General features: G+C 43.8%; 1 protein-coding gene across 2 annotated transcripts in view; it reads left to right on the forward strand.

Annotated features, from left to right (window-relative positions):
- Positions 1 to 16,052, forward strand: part of nrip1b (nuclear receptor interacting protein 1b) — a 36,401-nt gene extending 20,349 nt beyond the window's left edge. For both annotated transcript variants that reach the window (XM_023417755.2, XM_023417756.2), the window contains exon 2: positions 9,658 to 16,052. In XM_023417755.2, the coding sequence (XP_023273523.1) occupies positions 10,115 to 13,747 (3,633 nt within the window). In that variant the 5' untranslated portion in view covers positions 9,658 to 10,114 and the 3' untranslated portion in view covers positions 13,748 to 16,052. The remainder of the gene's footprint in view (positions 1 to 9,657) is intronic.
- Positions 16,053 to 23,075: the final 7,023 nt, after the last annotated feature.

Consider the following 23,075-nt stretch of genomic DNA (forward strand, 5'->3'; position numbering starts at 1 on the left):
GGGGGTGGCAAGTGGCGTCAGGTCAGCGGAGGATGAGGTCGCTTGAAGGTGGGCGAGACATTGCATTGGGGGGGAGGGGGGTTTGCCAGGTGGCTGGGCAGACAGGCGGGTGGACAGGCAAATGACAAGAGTGTCACATGACAGTGCCCCCCTCCCTCCTCCACCCGTGTCAGTATGTCAAGGGCACAAGCCCCCGCTGGCAACCGCCACTGCGGCATTTCCCCCCCCCACTTTTATTTATATATTTATTTCTTCACTTCCCCTTCCCTTCCTCTTCTTCTTCTCCTATCCTTTTTTACTTGTGTGTGTTTTTATATGTCTATCTATATGGCCGCTGGCTTGTCTCCACACACCCCCAGGCCACGATGTGGTCGGTCAAAAGGAGGCGGCGGATCCTTGAGTGTGGTGAATTTTAATTTCTGTGCGCACTATAGATATTTCCATGCCCCCCCACCCACCCCCCACCTTCCTGCTGTGTGTGTGAGACTGCCAAGGTGAGGTTGTGTCCTCTTGTTAAGAGCGATTAATGGCACTCGTTATGTACATAATGAAATATCCCTGCTGATGCATAGGGTGGTGTTGTCTCTCTCTCCCCTTCTGTCATGCACACACACACTCCTACTGCCTGTTTATGTGTGTGTGTGTGTGTGTGTAACATTGAGGACACTTTGTTACAGCCTCCAGGCAACTCCGGCATGTGTTTGATATGGTGTAGAGACCCCCCCCCCCCTTGTAAGCCATCTCTCCAAATGAAAAACGAATGGGAATTAAGGCCCTGTCAATTCTCAGTCGAGTTTGTTCCTCTTTTTCGCTTTAGATGCACACAACACTGCGGTTCCCTGCGTGACATGTGTTCTGAGAGATAGAGATGGGTGGCTCACCACCGAGTCCCGTTTTGACTGGCGGAGTAAATTTAGATCTAATCTTCTTGTGTGTGTTCTTTTATAGCCCGAGAATGTTCACCTAACATATCAGCTTTTAACTTGACCTTGTTGTGTTTGTATGCTCGTCTGAGGCTTGTGTATATGTGTGTGTTTCTGGGACGAGACATTGTTGGCTTCCCTATAGGTTTTTATTTTGACCTCGTGTGTGTGTGTGTGTGTGTGTGTCTGCCTGCGCGTGTGTGTTTGTGTGTGCGCTAACACTGTTCGGTGCCTGAGTCAAGCTGTGCAAGCTCTTTTAATCCCACGCCCCGGTGCACGTAGGCTTGATTAGTGGCAGCAGTTATCTGTGCAGAAGACAGCCCGCCCTCCTTTAGCATTTGGTCAGGTCTGGGGCACTGGGGGGGGTGTCAAGTCATGAGAAAGGTGAACGAGGAAGGAGAAAAGCAGAGTGGGGGTGGCAGTGGAGGGATGGCGAGAAAGAAGGAGGAGGGGAGGGCGGAAGCCTTATTAGTATTCTAAAGGAGCACTCCTGCCAGTAGAGCAAATTGATTACTGCACTTTACCTGTATCAGCCTCCACAGCTAAGGATGACAAGGTACGGGAGCATGATGTGTGTCTGTGTTCGCCTCCCAACTACAGCAGAATAGGTGTGCTGGTGTTTGGCTTAGTGTGAATTCTTGTTGAGCACTTTTTACTACGTTGAATATTTTTTTTCCGTCCTTCGTTACAGAGAAAGAATAGGCCAGTTGCAGTTCGGAGCTGGCCTTGTCTATCTCTCTCTCTCTCTCTCTCTCTCTCTCTCTGACTTAATAGTCAATGTCTGACTGAGGGGAGACAGACTCATTTCCTGCAAGCCTTGGCCCTGTGCTTGTCTGCATCTACGCTGACAATTAGCATGTTTCTCTTACAGTAAAGGCAACCCGATCAACCAGATCAACCCGATCAATTCCAAAGCAGCAAAAAAAAACAAACAAAAAAAAAATCATGCTATCAGTTTAAATTGATGGCTTCAGTTCTGGTCGTCAGGCATCAGATCCCTGCTTGTACCTAATCAGTCATGGGCTGATTACACCTGGGCTGCCAAGGCAATTAATTGCAATTAACCTCTGTTTGAAAACCAGCAGTAGTTTGAGTACGGACAACCGTTACTTCTGTTCATCTGCCCCTCTGCTTTTGTCACAGGTGACTGAAGCAAACCATTTCATTTCAGATAATCCTTAAATATGTATTTTTTCCATCAAGAACAATCCTTTCTACTTCCACTGTGAAATTTAGATTCAAAGCCAATTACACCGATCAGTTCGGCTTGTCAGTTCCATGCACTGTGTTGTCAATAGTCAGTGGCCACTGCAAGCATTTCTTATATTCACTGCATGTCACCGGCCTGGCACATATCACCAAATCCTCCGCCCACTGACAGAATGTGACCACTGAAAGTTGATTAAGCACAGTCTTATCTAATCCACCTGTTATAAATGGATCCAGTGTAAATGCAGAAGTAGGGTTGTTATTTCAGCATGATTACGTGGTTATCAACACTGATCCAAATGTATCGGCGAGACTTACTAATACACACCTGACTTGGTGCTCAGAGAGATAAATATATCCCCCTGAACCACACACCTGACCACTGTCAAATGCACTGTTGCCAAAATAAATTTAGAGTGTAATTTTTAAGTCGTTTATTTGGCTCATGTAGCATTTCTTTTTTTTTTTTTTTTCAAATACTGCCAAATTAGGCCAGGGCATTAACCAGGGCAGCTCAGGCACAGATACTGGACAAAGAGCAGCTCAGGCAGGACCTCACTTCTTCTCTGTTGTAGTGATCAAATGACCCTGCTGCAGTTAGCAAGTAGTGCTGTGTGCCCACTGTGTGTTAGACTTACTATTAAAGGGAAGGCTTAATTATGAGATGGAGGTCATGCTGAATAAAGTGTCTTTTGCCTTGGTGTCTACGGGATGTGGATTTTTCTCTGGTTCATTTGGGGAACATAATGATGTTGGTGCACATCAAGAAAAAGACCTTTAGCGCCTGAAGACCTTAACGTCCTGCTGTATTTAACCTTTATAGAAAACGGTCTTTTATCTTATTATGTGTTATATACATATTTCAGATCTAAGTCAGTGTGTCCAAAGCAATTGTTGGAAACAATATGATAGAGACGGTACACTGTGAGGTCACCTTCCTAAGTCATCTCTGGGGTCAGTTATTCAATTATCTTGTTGACAAGCGATTAACCAGGAACCTTCTGTAACATGTTGTATAAAGATAGTGATGCCACTTTGAAATGAAGTTTTTTTTTTTACTGTCTAATTCTGTTATACTATATCGCAGTGTTTTGGGACTTCTGGTTACATTTGAACTCTGCAGTAGTCAGCACTAGAGTCAACTCGTACTCTCACTGATGTGCAGTAAAATGTTTCAAAGGAGAGGCAGTGTGTCTTAAAATTTTTATGGTGGATGTAAAGCTTTATATTTCTGGTAAATCAGAGCAGATAGATGTGTTTCCTGAGTCTGTTTGCAATAACTTCACAGTTACTCTCCTTTTTCCTTCCTCTGCAGATTACACACTGTATTACGATTAGTTGAGTACACACACACACACACACACACACACACACACACACACACACACACACACACACACACACACACACACTGCTTCAGTCAAGTGTTGGTTCATGTTTTGAACGGAGGAAGTAATGTCTCAACTGTAGTGTAACATGGTTCACCACTTTGTCATCATTGTCCTTCACCCCTGTTGTTGCCATTTCCATGCCCGTGCATATCGTCATCTTGTTGTCCTGTTACCTCATGTAAATGGTAATCAATAAGTGTCTCATATAATAAAGATATGGACTATGTAGTCATGATGTCCATACCAGCATTTTCTATCAGCCAATAACAATCTATAATCATAACTAAATTTGTCTTATTTTGGAGTGGAACTTTGAGAACAGCTAATTTAAAAAAATAAATAAATAAAAAATATCCATTATAATCTCCAGTTTAATTGACTAGTGTTAACCATGCTCAATAACTGATTAAAATATGTTTTGCCCTTTGTCTTGCTTGAAAAGGAATCATAAGAGGCTTTTAACATTTACTTAAATAGCTGGCTTTGCCTGTCTAAAGCTTACACTTTGGTCTTCTCCAGGTTGTGTAACAACAGGGCGCGAGGTGGTACAAGGTCCTCTGGGTTTGTTGTTTTATCGGTGCTATCCCTTTACATTATGTAGAGGTATTGTTAGCATGTTCTAGTTCTTTCTTTCTTTTCTATGTACTTAACCCTTCCCACAGTTACAGTTCACAGTTATTATTTGTCAGTGTACTTCTGTCCGTCTTGATGTTTGTGCCATCTGCAGCTTGTTGCAGCAGCATGTCCTTTATTATGTTTAAGCCTAGTTGGATAATAAACTAGGTTATCTGTTCATCTTACAGATGTATGGATTTGTTTGTGCCACCCTCACCTGACTGCCAAGTCACAAACTTGTATTTAAAGGTGATTTTGATTATTAACCTGGATGCTAATTCTCTGGGTCTGAGACTGTCAGGAATATTTAGATCAAAGCTGTTTTTGTTGGTTGCACCAGCTATTGCTCTGTGAGCGCTGGGTCGGACACCAGAGCCAGGTGTAGGACTAATCTTATTGAAGTCTCCTGTTCATTGGCATGTACTCAGCTCTGCCCTGCCAGCTGGATTGGTGCTGCTTGAGAGATTTTCAGAGAAAAGGTTGCACATAATTGTTTTATACTTTATTGGGTTAAATGTATCTAATTGATTTAAGAGATTCCTTTAATTGTGTAACTTTGAACTTTGACTTTGACTAAGACTGTATTCCTACTAAGGTAAAACGGAGAAAGAAAATCCAAGTTGTGATTTTGATAATTCTAATGGAATGTCCCTTCACAATCCATTGTACCCTGTAACATCATTCTCCAGCCTCACTCAGAGCAAGCATTAGAATGATTTAAAAACTAGAAAGTAGGTCATTGGGAGCGTTATGAAAGGCAAAAATGATAACAGAGATACGTCCTCTCCTTTTTCTGTTACTTAGACCTCTGTCACACACCATATTACTCCAAACCATCCCAAATTACTCACAGTAAAATGAAAAAAAGCAATACTCTTTTAACCCAATAAAGGCAGACGTCTTGCTGACTCATGGCAATAGCCTTCTCAGGGCTGATGCCAAGGATATTATGGGAATGATTCATTAAAGGACAAGGTTTTTTAGCTGGTTTTATCCAGCTTTCAGGGCAGCCTGACAGTGGGACATTTGATCTCAATTGCAAAGTGGCCCATTTCCCTCAGACATCACCACTGCAGTCTGTTTCAAGAGCCTAGCTCTGCCTTTTGGCGTGCTGGCCATGGGGCAATCAGCTGTTCCTATTTCCAGCACCAGTGTTTACAAATGGAAAATGTGTGTTGTTTCGGGAGGGAAATGAGGACCATTTTGGACAGACGATGTAAGCAGAAGATTACCTCGGAGCCCAATAGAAATGAATCAGGTATAGATTGATGGCAGCCACGGCTCATTAACAAGGAATGTGTGTGTGTGTTTAATTGATGCACTAATTCTCAGCCACTCAGGAAATGGCCCTTGGGTGGGTCTTCCAAATGGCACACAAATATTTACTAAGGACACAAACATTTTTGTAAGCACATCCATGCAAGCCTGGGCATGAAAGGTGAGGGGAGAGACTATCTGGGTCTGTGATACAGTGCAAGCAATATCATCACCGTACTAGCTAGTTTGGCTGGATCCTCTTCCAGTCAGCTGGGCTCTGAACCGCTTAGATGACTCATCAGTGTGCATGAATTCCTCTATGCTCTCTCTCAACCCCAAGAACTCTTTGTACTGATGAGTGCAGATGAAGTTAAAGTCCGCCCCCGCACTCCTCGTCCAAGGCCAGATGCAGGCCAAGAACTTAAGCACTCCGGTCCCATTTTGTTCAAGTCTGAAATGTTAGCAGTCAGTCATCACACAGTGTTCCTCGCATTCAATGGATGGCCTGTGCTACTTAACACAAGAGGCCTGACTTTTCAGCATTCATCACATATTACATTTCCTTTATGTGGGGTACATCCATGGGTTTCTGTGTGGGGGCGTGTGTGTGTGTGTGTGTGTGTGTGTGTGTGTGTGTGTGTGTGTGTGTGTGCGTGTGCTATGCATGACTTGTTTGGTCAGTGCATCCTAAGAAGTGGGTCAGAGTGCCCTAGTTCTCATTGTGTGTGTGTGTGTGTGTCTGTGTGTGTATTGCATTTCAGTGTTATTCTGTCCTGATTGACTTATCTGCAAAAACATTTTCTTGCTCTGGCTCTCCTGCTGTTTGGTAGCATGTTATTCTCTTGTTTACCCCTCTCAAGGTGAACAAGAGCTTTTAATTCAACTTTCCTCCGGTGCACCCGTTCACTGGTGGAAGGCCTGGAACAACTGCATTTGGTCAGGTAGCTTATGTTTTGTCTTATTTAATCATGTCAGGGCATATTGAATTTACAAATAGCGGTCACACGGCATGTGTAAGTGAGCTACCCCGTTGAGTATGTGCAGCAGGGCTGGGCTGCAGATTACATGATATAATAGTGTTTAGGCATCGCCTCTCCTTTTAAATTCCTTTAACCTTGACTCCCCTTAAATGCAGGGAGAACACATCTGCCAGGCTGGTGTCAGACATTAGTAATACACACCACTCGGGCAGCATTGTCACTTTTTATTAACGCCCAGAGCTTTGCATGGACACCAGCTGTTGCATCAAGTGGAAAAGCCTTAGCGGTATGAATGACCTTGACTTTAACTGCCGCTCCTTTGGCTCTTCCCCTTTTTAATTCTTTTGTTTGGTCTCATACATTTTAAATGGCTTAAATGGATTACCATTCCTGACAATGAAGGTCAGTTAGGAACTCACTTTTTTAAAGATCAAAAAAGGCTGTATTACCAGCGTGTTCATGACTGAGTGTCACTGGGTGGGGGTGGTGTGTGTGTATGGGGGGGGGGTTGGGGTTATAATGTGGAGGTCAGTGGAGGAGATGAAGGTCATATTTAAGATCTAATTCGTGACATCTACATTGACACATTATTATGTCGACCTTCTGATAAATCTGTGTATCTTAGGAACCGGCTGAGAGTGTAATGACCTTTCCTGCTCCTGGTGTCTTTTTAAGTATACGAGGAGCGAAACACAGATAGAGAGAGAGAGAGATGAAGAGTCCACCATTCAGAGGATGATGAAGCTCTCACCCCTCCACATCACTTGCCCTCCCTCTCACACTCGTACGTGGCTGACTATAGGGGCAAAAATCACTTTAGAGTGGTGCCTGCTCTGTCATTGGCTGACATTGTCAAGGATAATGGATAATCACCACAGAAACCGAAGAGCAGCTCATTGGTGCTGTGGTGTCCCATGGTGGGGGAGGGGGTGGGGCTGGGTGGTGGGTGTTGGAGGTCAGGCATTTTGGGTGCCACCACCTATGAGATGACATGTTAACAGATGTATAAGGTCATTTTCAATGTATACACCAGGGGAGATAATGTAATAGTAATGCACACATCACACACTCTGAGAGGGGAAGGGGGGGGGGGCTGTTTGCTGTAGGGGTTCAGTACAGAGGACAGCTCTCCCTATATTAAGGTCATTTATTTGTTAACAGACCTCTGTCACTTAGGAGAACATATTTTTTCTTGCCCTTGCTGTGGCAGGACTTTTTGACACTGCTTCTGTCATTACACGTCTCTCAAGAGCCTGAATGTCCCCTCTTTTTTCTTTTTTTTGCAGACTAATCCATACTTTATGTGAGACAGTGAATGCAGTAGTTCTGTCGTAAGAATATAAACTAATATAGTGCAGTATCAGAGTGTCCCGGTGCTGCCTTGTCTGCTCTGTATTGAAAGTTTCTTTGGGCAAAAACATAGACAAGGTCATGTTTAATTCCAAAGGGTCACTGCCAGCAGCAGAGAGATTAACAGAATTTCCCATGTTGAAAGCATGTCAGCGTTTCTTTTCCATTTCCATTCTTTCTCTCACTAACTACAGGGGCTGTATTATGGCATTTTAGTTACTTTTCCAAGTTATTTTGAAGGTAAACATGTTTACTGTGCTAATCGATGTGGTGTTACAGGCCATTCTATTATAACTGCGTTAAGCTCACTGGCGGGAAAATAGCCCTAATCCTGAGCATCTAAGATTAGCATGACAGCAGACGTCAGATGGCCCAGTGTGACCAGGTTGGCTTTTGTTGTTGTCAGATTTAGGTCAACAGCTTAAAGATGGCCTTGAACTGTAATTGACGCTGATGGGCCCATCTCATTTAAGTTTTCCTATTCTATACAATAAGGCGGAGTCTGAAGAGTCTCATCAAACTGTGGACCGACTTGATTGTTTTCCACCTGCTACGCAGATTTAATTGCACACTGATGAACTTAAATCCAGTTTCTAATCCCAGCTCATTTTCAAGGTGTCATTAAAAGTGTCACTTTGTTGCCCTCACTGTCATGACAACCTGTGGACCTTGGCCACGGGGGTGGATTTCAACCTGATTAGAAGCCTGCTGCCTTGTTGTTTTTGGCCCTTGCTACTGCTCTCTGTGAAGTATTTAGACTGGTGGCTGCGTGGGTTGCCGTGGCCTTTCGTCATAATCAAGGGCTGCTGTCCTGTTGTGTGACCTCTATGTTGGTCCACTCAGCGGACACCAAAGGTGAGGACAGCGTCGGGGAAAGGACACGAACAGCAGCTGAGGCGAGGTGGAAACTCTGTATTAATTAACCTTTATGGGATGTGGCCAGGACTGTCGGAGGTGTCCTGTATCCACGGAAACCACGCTGACAGGGTTCAGAGCAGAGGTCTCCCAGGGCAGCACCGCTGACACTGTCATGGCAACTGGCACAATGCTCACCCTGGTGTCACTGGCGCTGCCCTCCTGACAGTGGTGTGGTGTGACAGGTGCACCTGATCCTTAAGCCAGCCATACCCCTTGATACACCACACACACACACACACACAAAATAAATACACACGACTGTCAAGTACAGCGTGTCTGTTAGCTGTATCCTTGCTGCCTTTGTACTGTACTAGTAAACACAGCTCACATCACATCAGATCAGTTCATGTTTTGCTCTGATTTAAAAACAATTCCGCCTCAAAAGAGCCAAGCTCGATAAAGGATTCACAGCTGGCCAGGTGTTGCTGAGTAGCCGGAAGAATGGTTATCAATTTGTGCATGTGCGTCGGCAGTATGCACATCTGCATGCGCGTATTCATGCACGTGGGTGAGTGGGTTGGGCGGCCCCTGCTCTGTGTAGACTGAGGGTTTGCTTGGTGTGAGATGCTGCTCAAGTGCATAAGGAGCAGAAGGCGGTAGGGGGGATAATCCACTGAAATGACAAGCTGCATAAGAAATTATTCACAGCTCTCACAGGGCCCTTCACTTTTGAAAGACATCGCTGTGAGGGGCTTACAGCTCAAGACCTGAATGTTTTCAAGGTAGTGGTCTTGAATTTTCAATTTGGATCCAATCAGGCCTAATCTACATTTGTCGTCTGTTCGGTGGCTGTGAAGGGAGAGTGCAGAGAGGAGAGGGAGCCGTGTGCAGTCAATCTGAAATGTTGCTAAGTAACAGAGATGGCAGACAAGGTGGTGAAATGAATGTGATATACTGCTTTGCAAATCCCTGCTTCTCACACAGTTTCTCCTTTTTCTCCTCTTTCCCTCCACCCAACCGTCCCTTCCCTCTGTTCTCTCTCTCTCTCTCTCTCTCTCTCTCTCCCTCCCATAGGTCCCCCATGTGAGATCTGCAAAGCTGAAAGGCGCCACTGACAGAGCCGCAGCCGGGCCTTAGGACAGACATCCCAAACATCCACAGCCACGGAATGTGTCAACATCTTTGTGGTGAAATCCCGCTGACTCCTTGCTTGCTACTCACATAAGCCTGGAGCTGGGCCTTCTGGGATCCTACGGTGTTTAAAGGCATACAACAATGCCTGGGAGGCCCACCTGCCCCAGATCGCCTCCAAATATGGCTGCTGTTTTATCACAGTGCTGACTGTGTCCACTACGGAGAGGGATCACATCCGGCCAGTGCATCCTTCAGCCTCCAGCAGACTCACTCTGAGCAATTCCCTGCCTTCTTTTTGTTATTTAGGAAGTACATGCCACTGTCAACCAGATGACCTAGTGGACATTTGTTTCCCAGTAGCCGTGCTGAACCATACGAGGGGATCCTAGTATTGAACATGACTCATGGGGAGGAGCCTGGCCCTGAGACACACAAGGATTCAGCTGTTCTAACTTATCTGGAAGGTTTACTGATGCATCCAGTGGTGGCCGGGCCTGGGGCCACGGCAAGCGGGAGATCTGAGGCTGCCCATAGCAACCAGGAGCAGAGTGACAAGGTGGGCGGGCCCTACCAACTGCCCAACCATGGCCCCACAGCTCCCAAGGCTGGAACCAATGGGCCCACACTAGGTTCTTCACAGCACCTGAAGAAGGCCCGCCTACTGCGCTCTGGAGCCTGGAATGATCCAGGGAGCCAGCGGATGAGTTCACCCCCAATGGAACTAAATGGTCAGGGGGGAGGCCTGCAAAATGGAGCTCTAGAGGGATCTCCTCATGCTGGGGAGAGCACCCTGTTGGCTTCTCTGCTTCAGTCATTCAGCTCACGGCTTCAGAGTGTGGCAATGTCTCAGCACTCTAATAAGCCCCCCAGTGAGTGCTCCTCTCCATCCAAGGCACCACCTGCAGACAAAGACCCACTTCCTGTGTATGGGACAGCCTCAAGCCGCTTGAAGGGGCTAATGAGGAAGAGCAAACTTCAAAATCACAGCAACACACCTTACAGTCGACGGGGACACAATCAGGACAGACCCCCTGAATCACCTCGGTCAGCACATAGTGCCACGCCCCCCTCTGCTCCAGCAACTGCTGAGTCAGTTTCCTGTGCGGAGCGTCTGAAGGCGGTGGCCAACATGGTGAAAATCCGTTCTAGTCCAGCACCTTCACCCAAGCCCAGCGTGGCCTGCAGTCAACTGGCACTGCTGCTGTCCAGTGAAGCCCATCTCCAGCAGTACTCCAGAGAGCACGCTCTCAAAGCCCAGCTCTCTGGAAGATCTGCCAGCGAGAGACTAGCTGCCATGGCAAACCAGCAACATGGCCAGGACAAAAGGCCACCTAGTGTGGGAGGGACTCTGCCTGGAGCCCCAGACACCCTAAGCTCCTTAACAACCCAAAATGGAATGACGGCAACGAACACAATAACAACAACACTCTCTCGAACAGCCCTGTCGAGTCCACAGAGCCCCTCTTTGCTGCGTGGCCACAGCCAAAGCTCCCCAGCCACTCCCCCACATGCTGCAAGCCACACTCACAGCCAACCACCGAGGGAGAAGCGAGGCTTTGACTCCCGTCCAACCCGCCCCCCCCAGACATGCAGCAGCCTGCTGCTCCTGCTACTCAACAACCACAACAACCAGAAGCAGCTGACCAAGAATGGGCACCTGGAGGACAGCTGTGGCATTCTGCCACCGAGCGGCTCCTCCTCCGTCACATCGGACAGCGAGTGCTCCACCCAGGAGAGGAGCATGACCAAGGACAGCAGTGATGCAGAGAGCTCCTACTCGAGTTGCTCTCCCATTGACCTCTCCATAAGAAACCGGGCCAACATACAAGACACAGGGCCCAAAACTACCACCCCCTCTTCCTCCTTCTCCTCCTTCTCCTCTTCCACCTCTACCCTCTCTTCTTCCACCACAGTGTTTTCCTCCACCCCAGTTGCATTCTCTCCTCAAGCCTCAGCTCAACCTTCCACCACAACCTTTTCTCCATCCTCTACCATTGTCTCCTCTGTTTCCAGTGCTATTTCTTCATCTTCCTCTTCCTCTATCTCTACCTCCTCCCTGGACAAACTAACAGAATCTTTAATAAACAAGTGGAAACCAGAGCCAAGTCAAGGATCAAAGTTGTCCAAGAACAAGGAGTCTGAAATGAGCCCAGACCTAAAATCCCACCCTAAGGTCACACTAATGCAGCTTCTTCTCGATCGCAGAAACAATGAGATGGTCAATAAGAGCGTAGGTAACCAGGATTTGCCACTTGATATATCTATGGCCACCATGTCTCGAAGCCAACCAAAGGGACTGGTGCCATGGGAGGAGACCAGGACAAAAAGCCCCACAGATAGGCCTGTAGCCCCAGCCCAGCCCCTCTACTCACTTAGTCGTGACCCTAGCGGTGCCCTATCCCCGTACTCCTACCCGTCCCCCCACGTCCAGTCCAGCCCATTGGACTTGTGTAAATCTAAAACCTTCCCTGCTGAGAAAGCTTCAGAGCCTGCCTTCAGTGCCAGTAAACTGTTGCAGAATTTGGCTCAGTGTGGCACAGCTTCTTCCTCCCCACCCATCCCCTCCAGCAAAGGGCTGGGCCAGGAGCTTGATGCCAGCAGGCCTATTGCCCTGTTGGAAAGGCTCAATGCTCCATTACACAGGACCACCACCACTCCACTCTCCGACAGACCCTCAGGCAGTGGCACACCTTTCAGTCGGAAGGAAGCCTCTCCTCCTGTATCACAGATCGAGAACCTTCTGGAGAGGCGCACCGTGCTGCAGCTCCTTCTAGGAACAGGCTCGGCTGCTGCTACAGTCAGCCGCAAAGAGAGGCCCAGTGGGAGGAGGAGTGCGGAGGTGCCAGGGGCGTGTTATGAGAAGAGCCCCGGTGCCTGTGACACCTCCAATGGGCCTCCTTTGGATGTAAAGGTAAAAACGGAGATCATGGAGGGGGTGGGACCATCCTCTGCCATGTCTGATGACTTGACTGGCAGAAAGAGACACAGTGGCTATGAGAAGAGTAGCCCCCTCTCAGACTCACAGCAGGACTTAAAAACAGAACCACGGCCTGCAGAGGTCATAGCAAAATATGGCCTCCTCAGCCAGCTGCTTAAACAACAGACTGCTACCTACTATACCAGTGCTGCTATGCAGACTGAGTCACAGCCCAGACAGGTTAAAGAGGAACAGAGAGAGTATCCAAGCCCCAGTCCTAAGAAGCGACGCCTCTGCTCTGATCGGACTGACAGTTTGAATAACACCAGCTCTCCAAGAGCAGTGGACACTGGTGACACAAACATTTTTGCCTCTTCTGTTGTTCAGGAAGAGCCTGAACAGCAGAGGAGTCTGAAGGAAGAGGAGGTTCCATCCAGGAGCCCACCGAGTGAAACCCTCACCAGAGAGAGCCGGGGCTTCAATGTGCTCAAACAGCTGCTGCTCTCTGACAACTGCCTGAAAGAGCTGTCCCAGCAGCCCCGGGGGGCACCCAGTCCCTCTGTCCTACAGGCTAATGGCAAGGCCAACGGCAGCATTCTCAGTCAGCCTGCCCATAATCACAGCTTCCTCCACCTGCCTGGCTGGCACCCTCACGGTCCCCTCAACTCAGGGCTACAGAGTAATCTCAGACCACTGCCCACCCCCCCTGCAGGTGACAGCCCTATCCGCAATCCCTGGAGCCGCCACCCGGCTCCATGGCCTGTCACTCAAAAACGGGACCCCCCTACTCTTGTCAAACAGGAGCCTGAGAGCCCTGTGCGGTGGAGTAGTCAGGAGAATGAGGAGGAGGAGGGTTGTGACTCAAACCCGGACTCTCCCCGGCTCTCACGCTCCAACCCCATCCTGTATTACATGTTGCAGAAGGGCAGCATTCAGATGAGGAAGGAGGTGAGGGATCAGGCGGAGGGGACCCAGCCTGTGGTGAGAGTGAAAGAAGAGCCAATCAGTGACATGCATGCCTATGAACACAGTCTGCGCTCCACTCCGCAATCACCGACCCACAACGACAAGCACAGCCATGAGAGCCAGGGGCTGAGCCAATCATCTGACTAGAAGTTGTATCAACTACAGAAAAACAACAAACGGAAATCAAATTCATTGACTCTGTTTTTTTTTTTCTTTTTTTTTAATGATTTGCCAAATTGGTTTGATGAGACAAAAACAAAGAATGCAAAAATGATTGTCCATTTTTTTTTTTTATTAGTGGAATAGAGCAAGTTCAACTTCAAATGCGTACTTGCATTGCTTTCTCTATTTTTAAATAGTGAGGTCATGGAATGGTACAAAACAGGTCTTTTTTGGCAAAATGTCTAATTGATACAACCAAATCTACACAACTCAAATTTAACCTTTCTCAACAGTGATTATCAAGCACTTCATATTTGATTTTGTCAGCCATGAAGTCCTCCTTTACAATTTGGTCTTGTTTTACACTTATTATTTATATCTTAATTGCACACATATCACTGTTCCATGCCCTCTTTGTTGCCTGCCCTAAAACATTTAGAGAGAACACTTCATGCAACATTTATAATTGATGACTCCAAAAATGTTAGCGCTCAGTTCAGTGGACATTTATTTATTTTTTTTCCATCAGAACATTTTCCAACAGAGTCCCATCAATTTTAGATAAGATTCCAAATAAAGTCACTCTAGAGCAGGCACAGCAGTCTATTACAACAATGTACACGATGCATTCATTCAGAGGAGGTGGTCAAAAACAATATTCACACTGCAGTAGCTTCAGTGAAGATCTCAACATGATGAATGCTTTGTCTTGCTTTTCCCATGGTTTGATTACCAATGGCGCGGGAATATATCAGCGGAGGTTCGAATGGTCACAACTCATTGTGTTTTGCTTTTATTTGAATTGAACTTTTAAGGCCAACATTCGACGGTGCAAATTCAGGGTAATGTGTTTGCAGATTGTGCAGTTTCTGAGCAGATGGGTCAACAGAGCATGTGTGGTGCTTACAGTTGAGCAACTGTGTGTAAACAGGTTTCTAGAGCAACAGTTAAAAGGCTGCAGTGTCTGAGAAACTTATCTTACCATCCTGGGTAAACCCACGCCACTTCTTTTTTTTTTTTTTTCATGCAAACAAAACGTTTGAATGTGAAGCACATGGCTTTTTCTTTTCATTTCACCCGGAGTTTGCACTATCGAAGCTGAGTTCTCTGTGTCCTTTTCAGAATAATTTAATGGCATGTAATAAAAAGAATTGTCAGTATTGTTATCTGTTGGGAATTTGACAGTTTGTGATTTTATTTTTTCATCATTTCTTAACTGTTGTGGTTTATGGACATCTTTTTTTTATTTTTGTGGCAGTCTCGTAACTCATAAAAAGTCAAAAGAATTGCATGATAATAAAGAGAAGACCACAGGTACATCTTTGTTTTCAAAGCAGCTGGATATGTGTACCTGCCCCCCAACAATCACCAAGACATGTTGGTGTCTTGAGGGATATCTGGTATCTAGCTCCTTATTTTGATTGTACTGTATTCTCTTCAGTTCTTCTCACACAATGCTTTATCCATTTAGTCTTGTGATCTTTTTAATACATATACCTATGATGAAGTATGTCTCTTCGATTATTAATACATTTTCACAACGGTTAAATATATTTGTGTAAATAGTACTTTCAGTATGAAAGAAGACTATTTTGTAATGTTTAAGAAAAGATATTACCCTAGTTTTTAATGCCCTGATATGTAAATATGAATTATATGCGTACAAGTGTACATACAAAGGCAGAGGATGCTATGCCCATCTTTTTTTTTTTTTCTTTTTTTTTTTGGTTGGTTTGTTCTTTGCATGTGTCTCTATGTGGTAAATGATAATCTATCCTGCCCTGTGTTGTGTAATAATGTCTGACTCTCCTCACTGCTGCCTGTTGCATGCAGACGCATGGGAACTACCTGTGTATCCCTACTGGTGATGGGGGAAAATGTCAAGTCTTAAAATAGGTCTTTTTTTATCACAGAGAGCGGTTCGTTTAGAATATGAACAGTCTCTAAATAACCACAGACTGTTGAGCAAGTTGATAAAAATGTGTGAAAAATAAACGTGCATTGAATATTTTTGTGATTTTTTTTTTTTTTTCTTTTTTTTTTTTCTTTTCTTTTCTGTTACTGGTTAACAAAGCTCTGTGAAAGAGCTCGGGGCTATAGTGGGGGATTGACGTACAATCATAGATCTGCATTGTGCATCTAAGAAATACATTTGTAGCAGCAAATATAAAAAAAAAAAAAAGATGTTTCATTTTTTCATGTGAAGACCTGAAACATTATTTCATTTTTTATGTTTTCATTTTTGGTGTTCATTTGCACTGATATCTCAAAAATAAAGTACTAAAATGCATGACCTAGTATGAATGTGTTCCTCTTTTTCTAGCCATTCAGAATATTTTACATCAGAAGATGTTATGTGGTGGAAGCTCTAGTCTTTGAGTTGCCACCATAAAACATGTTTGTATTTCTTTAAATTATATTAATCAATACCTTTTACCAATTATATACATTCTCTTGTTCAAGGGTCATGTGCAGCCTAGTTTTATTTCATGTAAGCAGTCAATTTTACAGAACATATTAACATAATCCAAACCAATAGGGAAGTTATCACACATATCCCAATATCAGACTTGGGCGTCGCAATAAAGAATTGTATAATTAAAGATGGACATCAAAGTCAAAGTCTTTTGTGAATCAAAGACTAAAGTAGAGTGAGAGGATGTCCTGTATTTGCCCCAAAACGTCTGCTTCTGTAGTTGGCTGCTGTTCACTACAGTGCTGAGTCTTAACAAAGGCAGGAAAGACACTGAGAGGAGGGAGGACACAGAGAGGTCACCAGATGTACACTGAATACCCAAGGATGTGCCTTACAAAATGGAACACACATCTTCTGTTTAGAGCCTGAAATGGACCTCGTTGTACAGTCAATGCAAAGCCTTAATTCGTGTTGTCTGTCCTGAAAGTTTTCTATTTTGTGATCATTTTCTTGTCTTGAGAAAAACAGCCTGTAGCGTGAGACTTCCTGAAGGTGAAGACGAGTTCAAGCTAAACCTCCCTTGCACTGGGTTTGAATATGAAGTTCAGTGAGTGAACAGACGGCTTTTTGTCTGCAGTGCACTTCTGAAAGCGCAGCGCAGTTCCTCAGCCCTGACTTCCCTTTTATTTAATCCTCCCCATGACTGACTGCACTTCTCTTTAAACTCCCTGTAACCTTTCCCCTCCGTGAACTTCTCCATTTCAAGATTCTTATCAAGGCTGAACTGCCAGTAACCTCTTGATTTCCTCTGATTGCTGAAACAGCGGCAAACATAAAGGAGGGAGCTACAAGTTTAAGCTGAGGTCAAGGTGTAAAACTTGACAATCGACTGTTTGTCTGTAGCTTCTCCCTTTAATTTCCTGACCTCAGCATGAGGCCAAAAGGATGTGAACACTGCGCACCAGGCCACCAGTGACTCAACCAAAGGCCAAGGACTCGGAAGTCCCACAACAGGCATTTCATAGTTACGAGGCCTCCAAAAACGATTTCCTGGCATTGCAGATGCTTATTCTCTGACAAACAACTTAATGACGGCACTTCAGGAGCTCGGTCAAGAGTTTATTTACATGGGAGAGAACAACTGTTAAAAACACCAACTTCTCTTGTGCTTCAATTTTAGTGTTAATGAGTTACCTACTTGTTAGGTGTTTTGTTTATTCACATGGAGGCCATGCCGAGCTGACACTTGTCACTAGTTGTCCTGGTGATTGGTGTGATAAATATGCTCACAGATGTTTGATCACCCTCTCCTCATACAAGTGTCTGAACTCTGAGCACATGGGTCGACCTCATATGTTATGTGAACACACACACACACACACACACACACACACACACACACACACACACAAAGATAATGTAATTAGCATTTTATGGGTCACATGACCCCATTTGCAGCGTAATAAAGAATGAATGGATAGAATATACTAAAACACCAGACTGCTTTCCTAACACACACCAGTAGGAATCCTTCTGTGCTTTGCCTGAAGCAAGTGCTACTGAGTGTAAAACACATGAGAGCAGCGCCTCAAGTCAAGAAAAGAGGTTAAAGCAAACACCTGGGGAAACTCCTGTACTGAGAAAGGATGTCAAACTGGTTTATTTTCCCAACCTTATACTGGTTCCCCCAGTGGGGCCTTAGCTTTTGAAGATGTACCTCTTTGTGAAGTCTGTTCCTTAACCTCCAGGGTCATGACCTTATGGCCCTTCCCTTGCCCTGACCTGGCTGATCCTGTTTCCCGGGACAGGATCAACTGTTGGCCTGCAGCTGTGGCAACCCCCCTCTTACCGCCTTTCTCTACACATACACACACAAACCACATAACACACCACCAGCACCTTCCTCCACTCTCTCCTCCCCTCCCCTCCCCTCCCCTCCCCAGCATTACACTCGAGCCATTCTTCTAAGGTTTCATGTAAATATGACAAGTGGCAGAGTGGCTTAAGTCCTTTCTTTTCTTTCATCCCTGATAGCCTCTTAAACTTTGCTGCTTCCCATGACCTCCTAGTCTACATACATAAAGCAGTAATAAGTCATAAATAAATAATAAGCCTGATGTGCAACGAGTCCACAGAAAGAATGGAAATGGATTATATATTTATATTGTTGCTGAAGTCAATAACAGCTATTTTGTAAAGCTTCCTTTCTGATGGCCGTGTGCAAGCATGTAAACAGTCTCAATGTAATATTCATGATGAGTGAGAGTCCCTGTAGTCCACAGAGCAGCCTGTCAGCTTGAGGGATCTTGGCTGACATTGAAAGAACATGGATGATAGTTGCCATGTCCGATAAGTACAAGAGTAAATGTTTTACAAACTGGCTGGGGAGAGCTAGCAATGTCAATCTCCTGTCTGCCTGTGTCTTCTACATCTGCAGATCTTTTAACACAAGTTCTGCAGGTTTTGATTCTCAAAGATAGCAGCAAATCCCTTCTGTGGTCTATATTTTCAGAGGTGATTAATTTCATTCTTGACCTGACCTAAACTTCTTATCAGTTTAAACAATTAACAGTTGTCTCACCAATTTCTTACTCTTTCATGTGAAAAGGCTCATCCTCAGGAAATGTATTTACCACTAATTTCCTGTATGTTTCATCACAAACGATAGCTTTGTGGTTGATCTGCAGGGTCATGAACTTTTCAAGTAAACATCTGTCAAAATCCCCAGTTGAATGAAAAAGGGCAGTTCAGTGTCAACCGGGCTGGCTAAGACCAGTTTGGATGTGAACTTTGTGCCGCGGGGGTTAAGGGCCATTTAAGACGAAGCATGCCAAATTTAACTCTGAGTTTGTGCTCTGATGTTCCACTCAGTTAGAAGTCATACAGGAAAAAAATAATACAGCTGCATCTGGCTTTCAGAGGGTTTTTTGCTTACATTTTTAAAAACTGTTAAGTTTCACAGTATTTAGAAGAGCAATGAAATTGTGGGAAGTAAAGAAGGGACAGAAATGTATTACTTTGGTGTTGTTCCAACAACAACAACTATGGAATGAATTGCCAGGAAATCTTGTGCAGACATTCATGGTCCCCACAGGATGAGTCTCTTTGTCTTAGCACCACCAGCAGGTTGAAATTTTAGGTTATCCAGTGAAATATCTTAACTCCTACTCGATGAAATAGCATAAATTCATTTTCAGCAGAGGATGTTTCCTCCGGTGATTCCCTTACTTTAATTTAGCCCTACCACCAAGTCTAAATTATGTTGGTTGGAAACCAAATACCTGAAAACTAATGACATTCCCATCAGCCCTGGCTGTTGGTTGTTTAGCACTAATAAGCGAGAGTTAGCATGTTAACACACTTTACTGAGATATTGAACATGCTAAACATTATACCTGCTAAACATGAGCATCTTAGCTTGGTGTTGTTGTTAGCATGTTGCCATGCTCTTGTTAGCATATTTAGTTAAAAGCAGCACTGAGCCTAATTGGAGCATCACAGAGCAGCTAGCATGGCTGTGGACTCACAGTCTTGTTGATCTAAATGCGATGAGATTTTTACATACAGTACTGCTTGAAATGATTTTATTTGTGACCAGAAACAGGAACTACATTTTGAGTGACTATTGATCACATATTAAACATGCTTTCATTAGAACTCAGATCAGGTGTGTACAGGAAACATGTGTCTTCCCCATGCAATCTCTGCCACTGAGGAATATTTGCTCCTTTTCCCACATTGTGGTAAAATACTTAAATTCTTATGGACAGGTTCTGGTTTAGGGAATTAACTTAGCTTTGAAAAAAATCATAATAAATTTGTAATGCAGGTTATTGCTGATGGGGACTGACTGGAGGAAGTGTTCAATGTCTATAAGAATTTAAAGCTAGAAAATGGCTGAAATCCTCACAAACAAAGATCTTGTCAAGATGCCCTACTTCCAGCCATGACAGCATTTAACTACTTCATTCTTTACACTGTCATAAAATCAATGTTCATATTGCTCTCTGGGGAAAAACAGCAAAGGTAAAGGACACAATCAGTGTGTTTTATTAGTAGTGAACTATGTATTATTGCTGCCATGACTGTTTCCAACAAAATACATTGATTTTACCGACTGTAACCCTCACTGTGCTGTGATGCCTCTCAGGTAAGTTAGGTTCATATTTTCTGTATCGCATATTAACATCTGTGATAGATGTTTGTGTCTGTATGTGATATTAAATACAAGGATCAGCAACTAAAATCTCTGTGTGACACTGTAATTTCCCCTGACTGCAAAAACACACCGAGGCTTATCTTGTTTATATGAAGGCCAAGACTTCATATATGGTCCCATGGTTTAGTATGAGGAAAAGATGATTTCAGATGACATTTCACTGTTCATGGTTTCATGTTTTATGACAGATAAATATCCTGTTGGGAAATTATATGTCAGCAGTGTTGAAATAACCACTGGGGTACAATTGATGTACTGATTGACTGGCCACTATCTGTAAAGATGCAATGGTTATAATCCATGTGTGTATACTCACTTTATATTAGAGAGTATGTCAAATTATGTATAATTGGATAACCGGTATCAAGATTTACCATTTAAGAAGTGGTGCACTTTAAAAAACTAGTGAAGTTTTAGTATGTGGAGAAACTGGACACTCACACTTATATCAAATGCCACAGAGACTGTGCCAACTCATTTAGACTTAAAACCATTATGTGATAAACTATACTCATAAAATTATCACAACTCAGTTTCATACAGTACGGTGACCAGCACAATGGTCTTTTCTGGAGTGAGTGGATGAATTTGGATGATTTTTTTTTCAGCCAGAACTACAGACATGTAATTGCTGCAAGCTCTTAGTTAATAAAAAAATAACTCCACAATGTCCATCTGTAGCCTTGAAGCCTGGCCTGTCTTTAAACCCCCACAGTAAAACATGGACTGTGAGTAAAACCTGGCAAGTGCACAAACAGACTCAAGAGGGCAGCACAGAGGAGACGACCATGGATGAAATTCAACATTTTGTTTCCAAAACACTGTTGCAATATAATTTGTATGCAGAGTGTCTGCCAGCTCAATCTGGTCTGTTTGCAAAGGGTCTTATTTTAGCGTTGGACTAGACGCAATGGTTGGTGATATTTGCTCAAAAATGAGAAGAGACTGCTCCTCAAAAATATTTTCATCCATTCATTTTCTATACCTGCTTATTCCTTTTCAGGATCCCAAGGATGTGGAGACCAAAGCAAAGCATGCATTGGGTGAAATAAAGTAATAATCAAACTAGAACTAATATCTAAATCACTTAAATCCCCATCAAACCATTAATGAAAGACAAAAATTCTTCTGCTCCTATAATACAGTAATTAATGCATTACAATATTTCACCGTTTCATTCAGTGTGCAGGATAAAGGCTAAAGATATGGAAAGGTTAACCACTGGACAAGTAGGCCTTGATATTTTGGTGCACTAGAACATTAAGGACCCAAAAGGTTGCACATGCACTGCAAATAAATTTGAAATTAAACATTAAATTTGAATCAGAATACACAGTGTGTCCCTTAAAAAGGCCTGCAGTTCAAGAGACATACAGGACCTTAAAGGTTCGGAAATGAAATGTATCTGTTCTATCTCTTACTTACTTGTTCCTGAATTTGCATGACATGCACATGTTAAATATGCTCTATTTTGTGATTTTTGTTATCGCTGATTTTCTAAAGTACAGCTGTGATATACAGTACATGTTATGTGTGGTGGATTACTGAATCAGACAGAGAGCAGGGGGATTTTAAATATCCTGGTGAGAAGAGTGAAGCTATTATCATACAGCCCTCAGGCTCACTTTCAGGATCCGTTTTGATCTTCAACAAACAAGTCTGAGCTCTTTATATATATCAGCTTGTCAGCCAAGGATCTATTCAGACTGCAGCGGTTACTGTTTGACTTTGCCAATTGATTCATCAACTTATTTTCTGATTAGTTTCCTGACAGCTTCCCAGATTCTCTGACTGATAGCTCTACCTCCTGCCTCGAGGTCAAACTCTGTGATGTGTCTGCTCAGACAAGAGGGCTGTTTTAGGAGGCGTTCTGGTGCTAAAGGTAACCTTCACACACTCTGCTGGTCAGTTAGTATTTTCTTATGCTACATATTGAAGTTGCTGTAAATTGGACACAGACTTTGTGACTTATAATGCTACTTGATTTACCAAATGGAATCATTTTCATGATTCATTTCCTTTTCCACATCCCCGCTGTGACTGTGTAGATCTGTCATTATGCAAGCTGGAGCTCCAAAGGAGGATGTTTCCCTCTGCTGGACAAAAGCTGAATGACACACAATGAATGGCTAATGCTTGCACTGAATGAAGCATTGAGGCTATGACAAAATAATATATTGATATGTACCATACATACATATATATTATTGTATATTGTACTATACATAAATATGTATGTATTTATATATACATATATGATTTTTACACCCAGTTTTTCTTGTAATGAAATTGCAAAATATAAACAGATGAAATCATCCTTCTTACATCCTCGTTGTTGCTAAATCCTTCCACATAACTCGATAAAGTTCTGACTATTCCCATTAATATTTATATGTACTACTTAGATGACACAGTTCATGTTAACAAAGCATGCTGACTGCTTCAGTCATAACTATTACAACAATGCTATTCCTGAACATCTAAAGGATGACCCATTTTTCTGGAAGAGGACTGTTCTCTCCCATCTTGCACTGAATTAATAACAGCTGACAGGTTTCAATGCCCAGTGTCTAGATGTTGGTGTTATTTCATCTGTCGGAATAATTAGGCCAGAAATTAGACAACTGAATTTAGTGTCTTTTCCACAAATTGTAAGACATGTGTTATTCAGCCAATGA

Source organism: Seriola lalandi, unplaced genomic scaffold (assembly GCF_002814215.2).
Source record: "Seriola lalandi dorsalis isolate HSWRI2012SDOR001 ecotype SW California unplaced genomic scaffold, Sedor1 jcf7180002054577, whole genome shotgun sequence".
Classification (NCBI taxonomy): domain Eukaryota; kingdom Metazoa; phylum Chordata; class Actinopteri; order Carangiformes; family Carangidae; genus Seriola; species Seriola lalandi.